The sequence below is a fragment of the Lipophrys pholis genome (assembly GCF_963383615.2).
Source record: "Lipophrys pholis genome assembly, chromosome: 20".
NCBI classification, from domain to species: Eukaryota; Metazoa; Chordata; class Actinopteri; order Blenniiformes; family Blenniidae; genus Lipophrys; species Lipophrys pholis.
Genome location: NC_137648.1, coordinates 1,084,327 through 1,102,863, shown reverse-complemented (window position 1 = coordinate 1,102,863; position 18,537 = coordinate 1,084,327). Strand labels below are relative to the sequence as shown.

The 18,537-nt window shown below is 45.6% G+C and overlaps 2 protein-coding genes across 4 annotated transcripts; one reads left to right on the top strand and one right to left on the bottom strand.

The window, feature by feature from the left end:
• Positions 1-206: 206 nt before the first annotated feature.
• ngdn (neuroguidin, EIF4E binding protein) lies at positions 207-3,516 on the top strand. Its single transcript, XM_080489530.1, has 11 exons — positions 207-250; positions 519-578; positions 695-766; positions 1,185-1,322; positions 1,409-1,493; positions 1,580-1,632; positions 1,774-1,891; positions 2,163-2,337; positions 2,421-2,574; positions 3,222-3,282; positions 3,408-3,516. Exons 1-11 carry the CDS (start codon positions 230-232, stop codon positions 3,428-3,430), a joined length of 960 nt encoding a protein of 319 aa, XP_080345656.1. The 5' UTR covers positions 207-229; the 3' UTR covers positions 3,431-3,516.
• Positions 3,517-5,483: 1,967 nt separating this feature from the next.
• On the bottom strand, positions 5,484-17,724 carry pabpn1 (poly(A) binding protein, nuclear 1). Of its 3 annotated transcripts, none has more exons than XM_080489763.1 (7): positions 17,258-17,724; positions 15,189-15,297; positions 14,950-15,017; positions 14,324-14,430; positions 14,147-14,234; positions 12,764-12,915; positions 5,484-6,217 (listed from the first exon to the last, which is right to left on the bottom strand). In XM_080489763.1, the coding sequence occupies exons 1-7, from the start codon at positions 17,390-17,392 to the stop codon at positions 6,022-6,024; spliced, it is 855 nt and encodes a 284-aa protein (XP_080345889.1). In that variant the 5' UTR covers positions 17,393-17,724; the 3' UTR covers positions 5,484-6,021. The 3 variants fall into 3 exon arrangements, with proteins under 3 accessions (XP_080345889.1, XP_080345891.1, XP_080345890.1); XM_080489765.1 differs by lacking the exon at positions 17,258-17,724 and adding an exon at positions 16,847-16,996; XM_080489764.1 differs by lacking the exon at positions 5,484-6,217 and adding an exon at positions 7,378-7,695.
• Positions 17,725-18,537: the final 813 nt, after the last annotated feature.

Below are 18,537 nucleotides of genomic sequence, written 5' to 3'. Positions count from 1 at the left end.
CTAAAATGTGAGAATGTAGATCTATAATAAAATGTTTTATGAGTAAACATCAAAAAGCTGTCAGAAACTGAACTAATTAAATATTTCAGTCATAAATAAATATAATCTATGCCTACATATTTGCTGTTTTATCTCTAAATTTGCATTTTTAAAATAAAAGTGCTGAAACTGTCTAACGCGCGTGGTGGTAATATTGTCCTGCGGTGGCTTCCGTAGCTTCTCGAGTAAAATGGCTGGCTCCATAGACAGCGTGAGTGGAAACTAACTGCTCATAAAACACAGTTTACCTCTCTATAACGCGTTTGTAAGGACTATTAATGCCGGAGTTTAACGTTACTGTTGAAAATCGTTCTCAGATGAACATAATCAGTGAAGCAAACTGTGCCGATCTGCTGTTTTGGCGCCGGTGCTAACCAGTTAGCTCATAGCTAACAGCGTTTTAGGATTTCCTGTTTGAAAATACACCGATAACTAATTGTTTGTAAAATAATGTAATAATGGGATGAATTGTTTTGCAGGATTTGATTGAAAGCGATTTGCCCAAAGCAGTCGAGCTGCTGACTAATCTCACAGAGCAGGTAAATGGTGCAGTTTGTGGTAAAGCCTGTAGTATGAATGAAAACCAAACTCCAGTGAGTCCCAGCTCGTGTCTTTCCTCCTCAACTGCAGTTATAAGTTGACATTATGTCTTCAGGTGGCCTCAGTCACAAGTCATGTCCAGGGGATCCTGGCCAACGTCAAAGATGGGGCATTTCAAACCTCCCAGGTGAGTAGAAACTGTATAAACAGCAGATCTGAACCAGGAGAAATCTTTTAAACTTCCTTCCGTTTAAATTATTTCAAAATCAACTGTGTTTTTGTGAGACTGTTTGTCAGCACTCGGTACGCTGCAGTGTCTCTGTTCCGAACTCTTGTGGGAACATTAGTTAGTGGTAATTTAAATTAAATATATTGAGAGAAGTAGTAATGGTTGCTTTCATTCAAGGCAGCCAAAAGTAAATAATCCACTTCTGTCCATGTAAAGTTCATTTAAATAATAAACAACTATTGGGTCCTGCTATTTCATCTAATTTAAAAAAACCAATCAGATAACAACTCCACCATTGTTTCCTTCTCAACGTCCAGATTTCCTGATTTGTAATTTCACGAGAATCATTTGTGACTCGTACCTTCTGTGTGTGCAGGGTCTGTCCTTCCTGGACCTCCGGTACCACCTGCTGCTCTTCTACCTGCAGGACCTCACTCACCTGATCAGCATCAAGACGGCGGGAGGGCCAATCAGAGAGAGCGAGGCTCTGGACAGAGTGGTCACCATCAGAACTGTAGGTTTCATCTCACAGTCTTTCTGATCGTTTTATTGGTCTTTGGGTTTGTGAAACGTTTATTTTTTCTGTCTGCATTCCTGCAGGTTTTGGAGAAAATGCGACCTTTAGACCACAAACTGAAGTATCAGATTGATAAACTGGTGCGGACGGCAGTGACCGGCAGTTTAGGTTTGACCTTCCGTCATGCTGTGTGAAAGACATCAGATGAAAAAATGCACAGAAATATAAAAGGAGGCTTCTTTTGCTGCTTTCAGCTGAAAACGACCCGCTGCAGCTGCGTCCCAACCCGGGAAATCTCATCAGCAAAGTAAGACTCGTTTAACTTGTGATTAGAATTTCACTTTTATTGAGTTAATCAAAGTTGTTTAGTTTTTTTTTAACCAGTTTTTTGTATGTTGGCTACTTTTAATTTGAGTACTCATGAGTTCTGACTGTTTTCATCTCTCAGCTGAATGAATCTGAGGATTCTGAAGAGGAAGACGAGAACAAAGACGCCTCGGAGGAGAAGGCAGCCCCCTCTAGTGGCAGGAAATATATACCACCCAAGATTGCCCCGATGCATTATGGTAAGGATCCAGTTCTGGAGACATTTTAATTTTCACACTGACAGTCGAACGCGTTTCTGAAATCACGATGAACTCGCTGCATTTTGAAGAATTCCGAACATGGCGAGGTTAACAAAGGTCAACACCTACAAATCAAATCAAACGACGCGTCGCCTCGTATCCAAGTGGCGTCTTCAGCCGGCGAGTTTAAGAAGCTGCGGCAGAGTGTCTTCTGTGTCCAGCTCTGAGGCGACTTACCTGATGGAGCCATGTTGATGTTTCCTCCTTCCAGAAGGAGACCTGACGGAGGCCGACAAGAAGAAAGTGCAGGCGGAGCGGCAGCGGCGAGCCGCTCTCAGGAGCTCGGTGATCCAGGAGCTGAGGCAGCAGTACAGCGACGCCCCCGAGGAGATCCGGGACCGGCGGGACTTCCAGAGCGAGCGCGACAGCCGCGAGGAGCTCCACAGGTTCCCTCAGCTCCACTTCAACGCGCAGACGCTCGGCGGCGACGTCTTTCTCGGCGCTTCATGTTTCGCTCTCTCGCCAACAGGAAACACTACGAGGAGTCGATGATGGTGCGTCTCAACATGCCGAAGCAACAGAAGAACTCCAAGAAGAGAGGCGTGATGGCCATGTCGGGCCAGCTGAGCAGCATCACGCACTTCGGCGACATCTCGGCTCTGACGGGCGGCGAGGGCGCAATGGTACCTTAAGATACTTTATTTATTTATTTATTAAGAGGACCCCCCTCTGAGGGGCAACATGTCTCCTGTGAGGAGGTCCTGCTGCAAGCAGCTCCAGATAAAGAATAACCAAATGAACAAATCTTGATAAAAGATGAGCAAAATGGAAAAACAACAACCTGTCTGTTCGGCGTCGGTTGCCATGGAGACGCTCACCGTTTCACACACTGATGTTGCTACCTAGTTAGCATCGATATGAGCTAACGGCTATCAAGCCGGCACCGCTAACTCGGTTCCACCTACAAATGTGGCGTTGGCGAAGGTTCTGCGTTCTACCGAGTTCAAGATATAGACAGATTAATCAGAACAGTAATGGTGACGAAATAAGTAACAGTAATGAAAGTAGTAGTAATGATATAAAAATGTTAAGATAACCAGAGAAGGTTAAAAAAAACAACTAGATTTAGTGAAATAAAAAAAACTGTAGTCTGTCTCCAGTCCACAATATGTAATCCTGAGTAAAGAGTAATCAGTCAACAGCCTGCCGGACGGGTTTCAGAGGCTTTATTCCATTACAACGGCTTCTGTATTGGATTGTTGTATTTATTCCATTACAACGGCTTCTGCTGCAAAATGCAGTTTTATTCCAACACATTCTGTCTGGGCAGGATGGAGACGGTCGACCGCGGAAGAAGAAGAAGGTCATGAAGAAGAAAACCAAAAGAAAAGGTGAGGACTTTCTGCTTCAGCAGGTTGGAAAAGATTTAATGATTCGTTTACGTTCTTGAACCTGTTAGAATTCTCACATTTCGAGCTCCGTTGAAGGTTTAATTACATATTTCTTTTCTCCGCAGCTTTCAAGAAGCACAAGAAGTAGACCACGACACGAGGACTTCCTACCAGCAGTTATCATATTAAAGCTTTTTTTTTTTTTTTAAGAGAAATAAACATCACCTGACCTCCAGCTCGTTTGCTGTTGTTTCATTCCTCACCAGGAGGGGGCGGTCATGTCACCGAGGAAAAGACAAGATTCGTCCATCACAGGACGAAGATAATAAGATTCAAACCTACATTTGATTTAACTGAAGGAATAAAGCCAAGAGACTCGCTGGGCTGCAGAAGGACCAAGACACATTTAGTCACATTACAACAAATGTAAATATATTTAATGTGATAGACGAGTTTCACACCGAGATTAAGATTTTTTACAAAGAAGGGGAACAAATTTTAGTGTGGAGATGTTCTAACCTCCAGCAGCTGAAGGAGGATCTACTAAGTATTGTCTACTTTGGTTTGAAATACTTTCTAGTTTATCTGTAAAAAAAAAAAAAAAGAGCCAGAATATTTTAACGTAGAATTTTAAAAGATCTATTCAAATCTGTCTCATGTCCATCCCGTCCCCCTCCGTTGTCTCACGCCCATCCCGTCCCCCTCCGTTGTCTCACGCCCCCCTGCGTTGTCTCACATCCATCCCGTCCCCCTCCGTTGTCTCACGCCCCCCTGCGTTGTCTCACGTCCATCCCGTCCCCCTGCGTTGTCTCACGTCCATCCCGTCCCCCTGCGTGGTCTCACGTCCATCCCGTCCCCCTGCGTTGTCTCACGTCCATCCCGTCCCCCTGCATTGTCTCACGTCCATCCCGTCCCCCTCCGTTGTCTCACGCCCCCCTGCGTTGTCTCACGTCCATCCCGTCCCCCTGCGTGGTCTCACGTCCATCCCGTCCCCCTGCGTTGTCTCACATCCATCCCGTTTTGTCCACGGTGGCCTGAACCGTGGACATGGTGTAAACGTACCGTTAGTGATCTCTACTTTATTTTCTACTGTAACACCGACAATATGCACACAGACAGTAAAAGCGCCGCTATTTCAAACTAGATTATGCGACACAAGATATTTATCCAAAGTGATAAAGATTCACCAGCCTGACACTTTAACTCACTGACGGACGCTAAACACACTGCAGAGACACGACGTCCTGCTGCCAGTCCGTCCCCACCGCCTCCACTGAGAGGACAGATTCTCTTCAATGACCTAGTGACATTAATAAACCCTGCATAGAGGACCAGGAGACACACTTCAGGACCAGGAGACACACTTCAGGTCAGGGAGTTCCCAGGTTAAAGCATGTGCAGCGATTGGCTGAATCAAATTACACTACTTCTAGTTTAACAATACATAAATACAGGTTTTATTGGCGTATTTGTGAATTGGACAGGCAACAAATTATAATCTTCACACATAAAAATACAAATAAGCCACTTTAAAAACAACGTCACATTTCTTGGGGGTGTTATGGGGGTGCTTCGGCTGTCCCAGGGGGCGCTGCAGCACCACCAAGCCCCCTCTGGCGCCCCCCCCCCCCCCCGCATCACAGCTAAAAGTACAAGGAAAACCTTTAGGAAGGGAATTTAGCAGAAGATGAGCCTTTAAGTCAGACCTAAAGTTCTCACTTGGATTGAGGTCCAGGGTTTGACCCCCCCCCCCATACCGTCTTTAGCCCCCCGTGTTCCTCATGGTGCCTCTGGTGTTAGAAAAGACATCATGACAGGTGGATTTCATTTCACTATATTCCAAAGTGAAGTTGCACCAGAGCACGTTCTTATTTCTTCAGGAGCTTCACAACAGAGGGGGAAAACTTCTGCACATGTCAATATTAAAAATAGTTTTCTATATATGCATTAAGCATTTCAGTTCAAAACTTAAGACTGTTTGGTGCAGATCCATCAAACTTAAGAAAAATAATGCGAGGTAATAAAAAAGGGTAAAAAGCCGAAGGAGTTGAATACGTTTGAAGACACGATGTTAGAAGTTGGAAAACAAGTCTGGCATGATGTCCTCAGAAGATCCATATTTATAATCTTAATTTCCCCCCGAACACGTCCACTGGGGATGAAACTCCAGAACAAACTCACCGCAGCTCAGACTCATTTTTACACAATGTCTTTATTTTTTTTTTTCCTTCTCCTAATTACAGACTCATGGGTTAAAAATAAAAAATAAAAAAATCAAACACTTGATCAAACCCACTCCCCCCCTTTTTTTTTTTCTCAAAAAGAAACCCCAAAAAAACCTGTCTCCACACAAACCCCGCCCGACTCCCCCCGCCCTCCGGCCCACTCTCCTCAGACGAGCCGTGGCTGCACTGCGCGTCGTCACAGACGGGGGGCGCCCTACAGTCTGCGCTGAACACCTCCTCCCCCCGCCGCCGCCGCCCCTACTCTGCTCCTGCCTTCCTCACATCAACTTGCCTGCTCGCCTCTCCGCTACGTCAGCTTCAGCTCTCCGTGTATAAATCATGTGTTGGGTTTTGCTCCCCGTCGGTTCTGTCTGTACTGCAGTGTGTGTGTGTGTGTGTGTGTGTGTGTGTGTGTGTGAGTGAGAGTGTGTGTGTGTGTGAGTGTGTGTGAGTGTGAATGTGTGTTGAAATGTTGAGGAAAAAACCAAAAACAAAAAGATTACTAAAAGCATCATCAGCGTTTGCTGTTGTAGTAAATGCCCCCCGCAGCGGGCCTGTGGTCGCCCTGCCCCCCTCCCCCGCCCCCCCACACCGACAGGATGGGGTGAGTGTGCATAGCGGGAGCAGAGAGAGAGAGAGATGCTGCGGAGACAGTGGGGGGGGCCGGCGCCACCTGGGGAGGGGTTGTCAGCCTCCACTGGTCCTGAAACCTGAAACGACAAGAAGTGGTCTAATATACAGAGAGAGGAGGAGGAGGGTGGTGGGGGGGGGGGGGGGGCACAGTAGACAAGGTGCACATGGGGGAGGACGGGACAGGAGGGGGTTGGAGGTGGATGTACAAAAAATAAAAACATCGATCAAGATAATAAAAAAAAAAAAGAAGCTGCGCAGCCATGCCTGAGGAGGAGGAGGAGGAGGAGAAAGGAGGAAGAAGAGAAAGAGGAAGAGAAAGAGAAAGAGAAGGAAGAGGAGAAAGAGAAAGAGGAGGGGGAGGAGGAGGAGGAGGAGGAGAAAGGAGGAAGAAGAGAAAGAGGAAGAGAAAGAGAAAGAGAAGGAAGAGGAGAAAGAGAAAGAGGAGGGGGAGGAGGAGGAGGAGGAGGAGAAAGGAGGAAGAAGAGAAAGAGGAAGAGAAAGAGAAAGAGAAGGAAGAGGAGAAAGAGAAAGAGGAGGGGGAGGAGGAGGAAGAGGAGGAGAGCAGTTTGGGGACACAAATTAAAAAGAAAAAGAAAAAAATGCACCCAGTCGGAAAAAACAACAATGACAGACGAACAATCTGACTGAAGACTGAAGGTCCACAACTGGAAGAAAAAAAGGCGGGAGGAAGACGGGATGCAGGGAGGAGGAAGAGGAGGCAGGGCAGTGAGGGAGGGGGGCAAACAACGGCAGACACAAAAGGGGGGGGGGGGGGGGATACTCCAAGCCACAAACCGAACACAGAACACTTAATAAAGCTGGTGGAAGTCTCACAATGTTACATCCAAAAGAAAAAAAAGAAAATAAAATGAACATTTCTCTTTTTCTTTTTCTCTCTTCTCGGTGCCGCCCCTCCCCTCCCCTCCCCTCCCCTCCCCTCCCCCTTTTTGAATTTTTTTTGGGTGGTGGTGGAGGGTGAGTGGGTGGTGGGCTGTGTTGGTGATGGTGTGAAAGCAGGAGGTCACATCCAGAGCGAAGGAGACACATCTGCAGCCTGAGATACCATCATCATCATCATCATCATCATCTTCGTCTTGGCCTCCCCCCCACAACCAAAATAAAACAAAGAAAAGCTGCCACCGGCTCCCCCCCCTCCCTCCCCCCTCTGCACACACACACACACACACACACACACACGTATACCTTACCAAGGGGGGTGACCGCACCAACCTCTGCGCACACACACACACACACTCACACACACACACACACTGCGGCCAGTCAGGCTCTGTCCAGGAGTTTCTTTTTTTTTTTTTTTTCTTTTTTGTCTTTTTTTCTCTCTTCTGAGGGGGGGGGGGGTCTCTTCTTTTATTGATGGGGGGGGAGGACATTTCTCGCACTGAGTGTGTGTGGTTTCTTTTTTTTTGTCGTTTTAAATGTGGGACAGAGAGGTAGAGAGGGGAGGGGGGGTGATAGTAAAGGGGGAGGGGGAAGGGGGGAAGGGGGGGTGGGGATTTAGTAAGGGGAATACCACGATGTTGTTCGCCCTCGGCCCCTGGAAAAGAGAGAGAAAAAGAGGGTGAGTTCTTTTCTGTTTGGCTTAAGAAGACGGACACCAATTTCCTGGTGTGAGGTAGTAATAATTATAGTGTGTGTGTGTGTGTGTGTGTGTGTGTGTGTGTGAGAGTGTGTGTGCGTGTGTGTGCGCGTGTGTGTAGGAAGTGAGGGAAGAATATATAAAAACAGTGTTCACATGTCATTAAAGGTTTTGGTGCCTTTGATCGTTACAGTGAAAGAAGCTGGAAGCAGCTTCATCAAGAGAGGGGAAACAAAAAAAGGTTTAAGTTACAAAAAGGATCACTGTGTGTGTGTGTGTGAGAGTGTGAGAGTGTGAGAGTGTGTGTGTGTGAGGGGGGGGTGGCAAAGGCACTCTCTCTCCCTCTTTCTCTCTCTCTGAGTCTCTCTGAGCGAGAGCCGCCTCGGGGGTCACTGTAGGGAAAGACCTGGAGGACAAACAGCACCACACACAGACCCCCCCGAGCAGGACGCTGCAACAGACGTCAACACACACCGACACACTGGACAGTCTGGGGGGGGGGGGGGGGGGGGGGGGGGGGGGACACACACACACACACAACACACACATCTCCTGCTCTTCACACACACACTGAAAAGTAAAATTTCATTATATATATATATATTAAAAAAAAAAGAGGCGACACCGGTACTGAAGGTCCGAGTGTCTGAGATGAGCTGAGAGGTCAGGCTGCAGGAATGATCCCTCGTTTCTGGGAGTGAAGCTGGAACTGTGTACATGTGTATGTATGAGTGAGTGGGAGGTTTCCAGTACATGCAAGGACACACAAAGACACACCGACACACACAAAGACACACCGACACACACACAAAGACACACACACACTCAGAAGAAAACAAAGCAGAAAGGTTCCAGCACATGTTCAGGATAAAGCAGCTCGGGAAGAAAACAACAGTGACGGTGTTTCACATCATTCAATGGACTCCTCTTTGTTAAATCAGCCCCTCGTGTTGGTGTATTGGGAGGCGTTACACTGCCACCTAGTGGCCGGAGGGTGAACTGTTTCAGTATCAATAATCTACATCAGGAACATTTCTCAACAAGAGAGGCGTTTTTAGCAACTGCCACAAAATAACATTTTTTCAATAAAACACGTTGGTTATCCTGATTGGATTTATTTTTTAAACTAACATTGCAGTAAATATCAAAAGTTTGCATTCATGAAGCATCACAAGTAAAATTTTCAAATATCTTATGTTTTTCAGTTTTATAGCCACGGCATGTATTTTAACCATTTATAGCCCAGGTAGGTTTCCCAATGGTTAGAGCAGTTTTACAACAATTTTATACTTTTTTCCCCCTTTCCTCCAATAAAAGCTATAATAGCAACGTTTTGTCGTTCTAATTTGACCATTCTTCTGTGTAATTGTTTTGTCTCTTTTTAGAAATTCCAGGTATTCTGGATGTTTTAGTTTTAACCTTCAGCAGTTTTCAGCCTGGAGATTATTTAAAGTTGTTTTTGAAAATCAGTGTGAAATGCAAATTAAATAAAATTCAAAGCAAAAATATTCATATCCATAATATTTTTTGAAAGCTTCAGGGAGCCGCTAGAGGAGCTTTAGAGCCTCGTGAGGCTGCAGACCACTGACCTACAGACTTCATGCTGGATAGTTTGTGTTATTTCCAATCTAATGAGACTATAAAGGATGAAGAATTGAATTGGAGAATATCATCCGGTTGTACCGAAGACACCACAGCACTGTGGGAATCCTCCCAGCTCACAACGCAACGCAAAGACTTTAAACTGTTGTTTTTTGTTCACCATGGATTTTTTCCCCCACAACAAGGCAAGGCACTGACTCGCAGCCCGATTCTGTTCTCACTGCTGAAATCCACCAGTTGATGAATTCCTGATGTAGCAGAGCACACAGCTCTGCTTGTTACACATTAACCAGCAGGAGGATGCACCGTGCACTTATTGCCAACACCTCGAGGGAGCAGAGCGTCATTATTGAAATCAAAATTACAAATGGCTGAATGTAACGTGTCCAAGTCCTCAGACGGCTAATGTCACTTATTTTACTCTATTTCCACATCGTTCCACGAGTAATCAAGCCAACAAAACTTTTACCATGAAACACATTCATTCTCACAAACTGTAACAAATCCAGCTTTTGTAGAGTTGATTAATTATCGAAAACACTCACAGCTTCTCCCTAAAGTCTTTTCTGAGCCTCGTCCTGAAACGCAGGCCAAAATCCAGACGAGCAAACTGGCAGGGTTCTAGTTTCCTGGTATGTGTGGGAGTGGCTGGAGCGCACACCGACTGATTAGAGAGATTCTGACCTTCACGTCCGGACACTCTTTGCACAAAGGAATCAAGAAGGGAGCTTTCAAAGATTAAATTTTTTTTTTTAAAGTAGTTTTTCATAAACACTCGAGTAGAGAGCAATGAAGGAGAAATGAGGAAACTCCAGAGCCAATTATCAGGTTTCTTTTAAGATCTGAGGTTGAGGCGCTCCAGATGCTTTTCAGAATCTCTCCGTCTCCAGTCTCGTATGAAGTAGTTGGCATGGTGACGGACGTGTTTGGCACCACACATTCCTCAGTGTCAACCGCTAAAACAAGATGATTTCACAGACAAGAGCTCCACCAGGGGGACTTCTGTTTCTCTTCTTCAATTTCACAAGTCGTCACAGCTCTCATCCAGAGCAGGTGATGTTTCCATCAGCAGAATCAGTGTGTCGCGCCCTGGCGGCACTCTGACCCGAAACCTCCTGCCAGAACCTTAGTGCACAACAATCTGATCAACACCAGGCCCACGCCGCGGTGAAGTGAGGAAACGCTACAGGTCACCTCACTGATCTCAAAACCCTCGCGGTTATGTAAAGCAGTGGGCGTTGTCCACGCCATTGATGCACCAGAGAAGTGAGTAACATCAAGTGCAGGTGCTGCAGCTTTGCACCAGAACCTTTTTGCTGCATTGGCATTGACCGAGGCTCCAGCTAATGCAGGGAGGCATGCAAGGCACGGCGCGGCACGGCTGCTGTGCACGTGTGATGTGTGGCATGCAGTGAAGCCCTCGACCCACAACCAACGTGGTAAACGCAATCTGCCTCCAGTAAAACAACCCCGTGTTCCAGGGACACCGCATCGCCTATTGAAGCTTTAATAGTCAAAATACAGAGTTGGAGTGCCACGGGAGTCTAAACACACTAATCTGCTTCAAACGGGGTCAGTAGATTTCAATTGATTTAACGCGACACAAAGTACTCCGCATTTACACCCTCGTCAACTTTATATTCGCCTGTTTATCAAAGTGCTCGAACCAGAACAGCCCGAGCGGCAGTTATCAGATTATCGTGTTTCTGAGGTCAAGCAGAGGAAAAAAAAAGACATGCAGCTGCGGGTAATGTGTTGAATCCAATTACAAACAGGAGGTCCATTACTGTAACTCCCAACACGCATCGCCTTTTCTAAACATTTGTATAATTATCATTATTATTATTATTATTAGGGCTACAACTAACGATTATTTTGCTTGTCGACTGTTTTTACAATTATTCAAATAATTGTTTAGCCCAGAAAGTTCCTAAGAACATACTGTCATGAAGAAAAGGAAAGAGAATTATGCTTTTCATTTAAATGACTTCTGTAAAATAGATCAAAACAATGAGTTTAATGCTTCATGAGCAATAATTGAACTTTTTTCTACATGTAGTATGAAGCGCTCGCACACTTTGAATGACTTTTTCCATAATATTTCCTCTCCTGATGTGGAGAATAAAGGCCTGCTGCCGCCGCCGTGGCGCAAAACAACGGTGACGATTGGCAGTTTCTCCTGGTAGATTACAGCCTCAGGCGCCTCATTACTGCCACACTGTGGAAGCTGCTAGAACACATACTAATCCATGACTGAATTAGATGACAACTATTTTGATAATCGATTAAACTGATTAGACGTTTCAACTCCAATTATGATGTAGATCAACTGGCTTAAAAACTGTTTTAGGACCTGCTGACGCAGCAATGAGTTCAAGTGAAAACTTTTGTGGCATTTTGTGTATACGCTAACGTGACAAAGGTACACAGTCACCAAAATGCAACTTTTGGAAACGGCTTGTAAGGCACAACTTTTTGGAAATGCTGAGGTCTTGTCGTTAAGTGTGAAAATGATACCCATCTCCATACTGACTGAAGAAACTCTGCTACTGCACATGAGCTCCAAGGGCCATAATAAAAAGTTGTTCTGCACATGCTCAGTAGAGACAATAAGAACAATGTTTCCTCCGCTGTGTCGTGACTCCCAGTACATATTCTCCTGGGACTTGGTACTTTGGTACTCAGGGCAATAATCCAACTTGGTGGTCTGTCCACGAGAATGTCCGTGTTCTCCGATTGGTAGATAAGAGGTGAACGAACCTTTTCCGGGGCTGCACCCCGTCTGTGGAATCGTTTGCCTCTCCACATCAGAACCTCTCGGTCTCACGAGTCCTTCAAGTGTCGACTCAAGACACATGTACGTCGCTGGCCTTTAATACTAATTGAGCACTGTGATATTGTGGCATTGTGTTTACTCTGGGGTTTTGTGCTCAGCGATTATTTTATTACTTTTAACTGTGAAGCACTTTGGTCAACCTTGGCCGTTGTGTTCAATGTTCTATGCAAATAAAGTTGGATTGGATTGTTAATGTTTAGAGCGTACTGTTCTCTAATGAAAGCACACACAGATGTTCCTAGAGAAACTGCACCAACTAGTGGCCCGACATGCCAACTACATCGTTGTCAGGGTTTCTGCCGTTTCCATATTAGTGTGAATTTCCCCAGAAACACAAACGTTGCATTTTCACTGGAATCATTGTCATTTAATCTTCCAACACTCGAGTTGGCAGACGTTTGGGGGAACCTAAGTAATGCTAATTCCAAGATTCACCTCCATAACTACATCAACCCTGTGGCACTCCACTCATTTCCAACTAGATACATTTGCCATTGTCTTGACTAAACATTTCTAGTAGTTCAGGTACAGTGCATGCAGACCCCCCGTGTGCTCCCCTGGGTGTCGGAGGTGTCGGCGTGGACTCACCTGAAGGCCCGTCCTCTGCCTCGGGGGGGCGTGTAGCCGCTGTAGTAGCGTGCACGTGACGAGAAGTTGCCTCCCCGTGATCGGAACCGAGCCCGCGGGAAGCCACGGTCTGTGGTGCTGATGCCCGGTCTGTTTGTTCTCTTTGCGCCCACCTGGGGACGAGCAACGGACACGTGAACAAAGATAGAAAACCTTTACAAGTTTACATTTTAAAGCGAACATCTCAAAATGAAGCCTTAAACCAGGAAGATGGGAACTAATTAATATAATATTCAGTGCCGTTAGTGGTTCGCAGTCCTGCCTGTTTTTATTTGAGCTGAGAGGGACCATTTTTACAAACCTATGGAAAAAAATAAAATAAATAAAATCTGTGAATAAAAATTTGATGCCGTGATGTACAGTTCACAATGGAACCCACACAACATGTGTGAAAAGATATTTGACATCGTCCTCCTCTGTGTAGGAACTAGATTTCTAACACAGGTTCAACATATTGGGTCAAAACTTAACCCAATGATAGATTGAAGAACCGCCTCTCCAACGTATTTATAACAATTTAATCTGAGAAATGTGGATGGCTGTGGTGTTTGGGCTCTGAGGGTGCACTTCATTGGAAACCTCTGGACAGGCTCATCAACTTCTGCGCTCATCTAAACACGTCTCTCAGTGAAGGTCGTGCAAATTCCAGCGAGTCGATAAACCTTCACAACAACACGAGTCTGGGTGCTAGACAGACCTGCAGCTGTCCAGACTTAGTAATTCAGAATAAAATTTTATAAGACCTCAAAGAAGCAACAAGATGCATAAGCAGCTACACCAGGTGTGTCCAACATAAGGCCGGTGGGCCAAAACCGGCTGCAAGACGCTCCAATCCGTCAAAATATCCAAGAAAACATTGATTTTCATGAAGAAATTTCTTATGAATAGTCAACACAACACAACACAAAACTGAACAGGGACTGAACTAAAATATATTAAACTCTCCTGAGCTACAATCAGACAAGTTGAACAACATTCATCTCCCTGAACTACAACTGGTATTTTCACTTTTAAGACGATGAAACTTGGTGTAAAATATGAGGAACTGCAACTCAGTGGTATTTACCCCGTCACATTTTTGACCGCTTGTTGCATTCGTGGATCCTGTTGCCAACTCTGTCCTGAGTGACTAAATAAGAATGTCCTTGATACAGAAACCACATTCACTGCATTTAAATCTCATTCAAAAGTAGTAAGTTCTCTGAAGTTGATGTTTCAGCTACTGCTTTTAGTAGCCCACTAAAATACAGTGTCACCTGTATTTCACAATATTGATCATTAAATCATGACAGTTATCTGTGAAAGCCATTTCAATACATGAAGTAAAACAGGGCCACAGCTTACCTTTATCTGCCTTCCTCTGAAAAGGGACTCGTCCAAAGCCATGGCTGTCCTAACAGACTCTTTGTCTGCAAACTCAATATAAGCAAACCTGCAGGAAAACAACAGCATCTATTCATTCATGTACACTTGGCGGTAATGGCGTCCAATCATTCACCACGGCATAAAGATAGTATTTACCCCTTAGGATGCCCCGTGTATTTGTCACATAGGATGGTGACTCTGTTTACTGAACCGCAGCCATGAAAGTGAGCCTCCAGCTCTTCTGCCGTGGCGCCGTAGTCCACCTGAACACAGAGACAAACAAGAGGTTACACACCAGGAGAGCTGGATTACTGCTACTTAAGATGATAAAACTGTGAGACACGTGTTTCTACGATATAAAACGGCTTGAAATTCTCTTGTTTTAAAAAAACAGATTACGGACAAGATGGTGACGGTGTATAGCAAAGCTTCAGCTTCATCTCAATAATATCTGGGGTGTGTGTGTGTGTGTGTGTGTGTGTGTGTGTGTGTGTGTGTGTGTGTGTGTGTGTGTGTGTGTGTGTGTGTGTGTGTGTGTGTGTGTGTGTGTGAGCAGTTCACAGCTTAGGAGTGTAGAAACCACTTCCCACTGGCACAATGAGCTAAAAGCAAAGTTAGTCGTGAACAACTTCCTGATCGTTAATATTTAAACACACGGTGAAAAGTGACAAAAAAATCCAGTGAAGTATAGACTACAGACAAATCATTTGCACGTTTTGATCAAAACACAACGTGGCTAAAACAGCAGCAGCACAAGACGCTAATAAAGACACTTTACTCACATTTCCAACATAAATAGATCGGCCATCTGCCTCCATCTTTTCCTCGATGGACATGATGACGGGGCCGACTGCAGAGGAGAGCATATAGTGTGTTCATCTGTCTTTACATAGGATCTACTCAAGTATATACATCTTTTCTTATATTCATTGCTTTAAGATATATTGTTGTTTGCAGAGATTTAGCAAACCAAGAACACAGAAGTGTGACTGGTTAAATTAAAACCAGAAAGTGAACCCACCTGGCGGGGGGCTGAGATTCATCTGTTTCTCCACCTCGTTCTGTAGCTCCTTCAGCTTCTCGGCCTCTTCCTCCATTTCTCTCACCCGGGCTTTGATTGCCTCCAGCTCCTGCAGGGCAGACATCAGAGCTCAGAGTCCGTCATCTGCACAACTGGGCTCAGCCACCAGAACCAAACACAACGGTGCAAATCGCTATTTGCTAATAAAACCTGACCCGGCAAGGCACTAAAAACTTGATTCTAACCTTTTGTGCACCGAAAAAGACGGAAGTCAAAGATCTGTCAAGGCTACAGAAATTAAACCTCTGTCTTGTTGGTCCTGCACATTTAACACATTACTTCCATATCCCACATGTCATCTTTTCTCTTATCCTCACTAAACTTGATCGTAACAATCTATTTTAGCTTGATCTGGCCTTTAAGGCCATCAAAAATAGTCGGGCCATGAGATTGTTGAACAGTGTTTAAAACATAAAATAATCAATATATCTCACTCACTTTGATAACTCTCGTTAAGGCAGCATTAATAAATGCACAATATTCAAATCAGATTTTTTTTTACATCTCTATATATTTCAATATGCTGCAACTGATGGTGTTTCTATAAACTGTAAATTCTTCAAGCTTTAAAAGGAGGTTTAAAGCACCCGATGCTGGGCATTTAGTCAGTTTTGATCATTTAATACACCCCCCTGCCTCAGGAAAAGGGGGGGGGGGGTTTGGACACGACTGAAGCAGGGAATACAATGCAATCTGAAGTCCAACCACAAAACCGAGACTGTTGAAGAGAACTAGACATTGCGCTGTAGAACAGTGGGATGATTGTGCCCTCACATGGGAGCGGACCCTCCTGTCTGACAGTGGTGCACTGCAGCACAGTGGGAGTCACTCCAGCTCCATCCAGGGCTGCCGCCGTTGCTGACGGGGGTCCTGAAATGCAAATGCTCCACCGATTGCACCGACATTAAAATCCTCGCAACGGGAGGGAATAAAATAAATAAATAAAATACTGCACACCAGACATGTTAATGGGAGCATCCCTGATAACCATGTGACTGGCAATCTACCCCCATCCACATGCATGCAGGAGAGGAAGCTGCGATCTAAAGCAGGATGGCTGAAACGATCCATCCAGCGGCTTCTGGTTTTTGTCGCATATCCAGTGTGGCAGGTTCTCCTCCCTTTTTCTCCTCGCTTGGAGGATGCAAACCCAGCCCCTCGAATACCGCAGCCCCCTTCTGAGCTCGACGTGCCCGCATCAACCTGGGATCGTGCACTAAATGTGCATGAGATGGAGGATGGATGGACGGCTGGATGCTGCACATTTCGTCCATCACACGATCGTCGTCCATTAGAAAATGACAAAGATGGTCAGGTGCACGTCCGCCACATCCCCGCTAGCTTAAACACATGGCGAGAATACCGCCAGCATCTCCGCTCGCAGCAATCCAGCTCAGATTTGCGTATTTATCTCCAGATTTGCGATAATAATTTAACAGATCCGCCGGTAAAAAACATTTTTTCTTAGACCACCGCTCGCGTTGAGCTAACGTTAGCCTGCTCCGTCATTTCGCATGGAGCAGACCGGCGGCAGCGCCATGACACCGTCAAAAGGAATTCTTTGAAGGAAAAAAAAAAAAAAAAAAAAAGTTCTTTACCGTCAGCAGGTCGCCTTCTCGGGGAGGTGAACTCGCACAGCGGCGGGCTAATGGCGGCGGCCTGTCCTACCCTCGCCCCTAACGGTCTCCTGCATCCCCGTCTCGGATCTCCCCCCTCCTCCTCCAACTCCTCGAGCTGCTCCCTGGCGCAGAGAAACTGGCGTCGCTGTTGCGCCAAGATGGCCGCCGACACCACGCATGTCGCCACCCATTTCTACTGCACTGCGTGAACCACAATGGCGGTTTGATATTAGCAGTAACGCGAACAGCATGTGAGCCGAGATATGTGGAGAGAGGGGGGAAATCGACAAATTTGCCGGGACGCCTTTCTTCGAACTCACTCTCTGACTCGGTTCGCGGTGGTGTCTCGTGGATTCGGTCGCGTGCGATCAAACAATGCCCTTCACTTACCGGGTCCTCAATCGCGGCCTCTCCTTCCTCTAACCCCGGGTCTTCATCGCCGACTCCCGGGTCCTCCAGCTCGGGATGTCCCGGGTCTGAATCTAGTAGGGATTCCTCCGCTAGTCCGTTACCGAACTCCGCCATCGCCCAGATCCGACTGTACCGAAGCGCCTCGTGGCCAAACCGCCGTCGCAGGCCCCTACTCACACACGAGGGGGGCGAGAGTGGGAGAAAAAAAAAAAAAAAAAAAAAAACGGCGGAAAACGCCGCTTAGTAAAGTTAAAATGGGGAATAAAACACTCGCTTCAGTTCCAGGCACTACTCAAACAGCGTGCCGCGATAGACAGAAAACACGGCTTCACCCTGCCTCAAGGAAGTGGCGCTAACGTGCGTCAGATAATCTAGTTTATTTACTTAAATGTGTGTATAAAAAAAGGCGAGGACCCTGCGCGAGAGCGGCGGCGTCCCTCCAGTTCAGAAATGGAAGCCGGGGGCGGAGTCATGATCACTGCGGGCGGAAAACTCGCAATGCCATTGGCTGAGAGCTCTCTGGGGACCCGCCTCGTCGATGGCTGCAGTGATCCTATTGGACAATCAGACAGGACATTCCGGCTCCAAAATCGCATGTGTGCATTTGATTAGATTACGCTGCTGTCAATCACATCTTTATCACATAACTAGACTGCCAAACCAATCGTTCAGACAAATTAATAATCCCATAAAAATGTTCTCCTAGTGTGACCTTTCGTGACCTTTGTTTAAATTAGTCACCTGAAATTATCTATTCTATTTTTTTGTTGAGATAGGAAAACTTTGCTGTTAAAAAAGAGTCTCAAAGGCATACTTTCCCTTTATAGATATACTAAATCAGAACAGCCTTCAGTCACTTAAAGAACATTTATTTATATGAAACCTACAGACACAAGGTAATAAATAAGTAAAAGCTTCATTAAGACAGATAATAAAATATGTAAAATCTATTGTTTAATGGAAAGACTGAGTAAATTATAATGTTTGACGGTCTGATTTAAAAGAGGGGAATGTGTCAGCAGGAAGTCTGTTCCACAGGTGAGGAGAGTAGGAACTAAAAGCTGCTCCAACTTATTTCTTCTGATTCTGAGGACGTCGGGGCTCTGGAGGTTTCATATTCTACAAGAAAATCTGAGCTGTATCCAGATCTTTGTAGAGCAGAAGTCCCATGTTAAAGTGGATCGTTTGACACACAGGCAGTCACTGCAGGGACCGAAGCTCAGGTGTAACGTGCAGCACTGTCTCCGTGTTGCTGAGGT

What these genes read in the sequence shown, in the direction of transcription:
- ngdn (XM_080489530.1), top strand. Translation starts at nt 230, where the DNA reads ATGGCTGGCTCCATAGACAGC. An exon ending in GGGCATTTCAAACCTCCCAG is followed by an intron (nt 767 to 1,184) that starts GTGAGTAGAAAC and finishes CTGTGTGTGCAG; the next exon opens with GGTCTGTCCTTCCTGGACCT. An exon ending in GATTGCCCCGATGCATTATG is followed by an intron (nt 1,892 to 2,162) that starts GTAAGGATCCAG and finishes TCCTCCTTCCAG; the next exon opens with AAGGAGACCTGACGGAGGCC.
- pabpn1 (XM_080489763.1), bottom strand. Translation starts at nt 17,392, where the DNA reads ATGGCGGAGTTCGGTAACGGACTAGCGGAGGAATCCCTACTAGATTCA. An exon ending in GATCTATTTATGTTGGAAAT is followed by an intron (nt 14,431 to 14,949) that starts GTGAGTAAAGTG and finishes CTCTGTGTTCAG; the next exon opens with GTGGACTACGGCGCCACGGC. An exon ending in TCAGAGGAAGGCAGATAAAG is followed by an intron (nt 12,916 to 14,146) that starts GTAAGCTGTGGC and finishes GCTCGTCCCCAG; the next exon opens with GTGGGCGCAAAGAGAACAAA.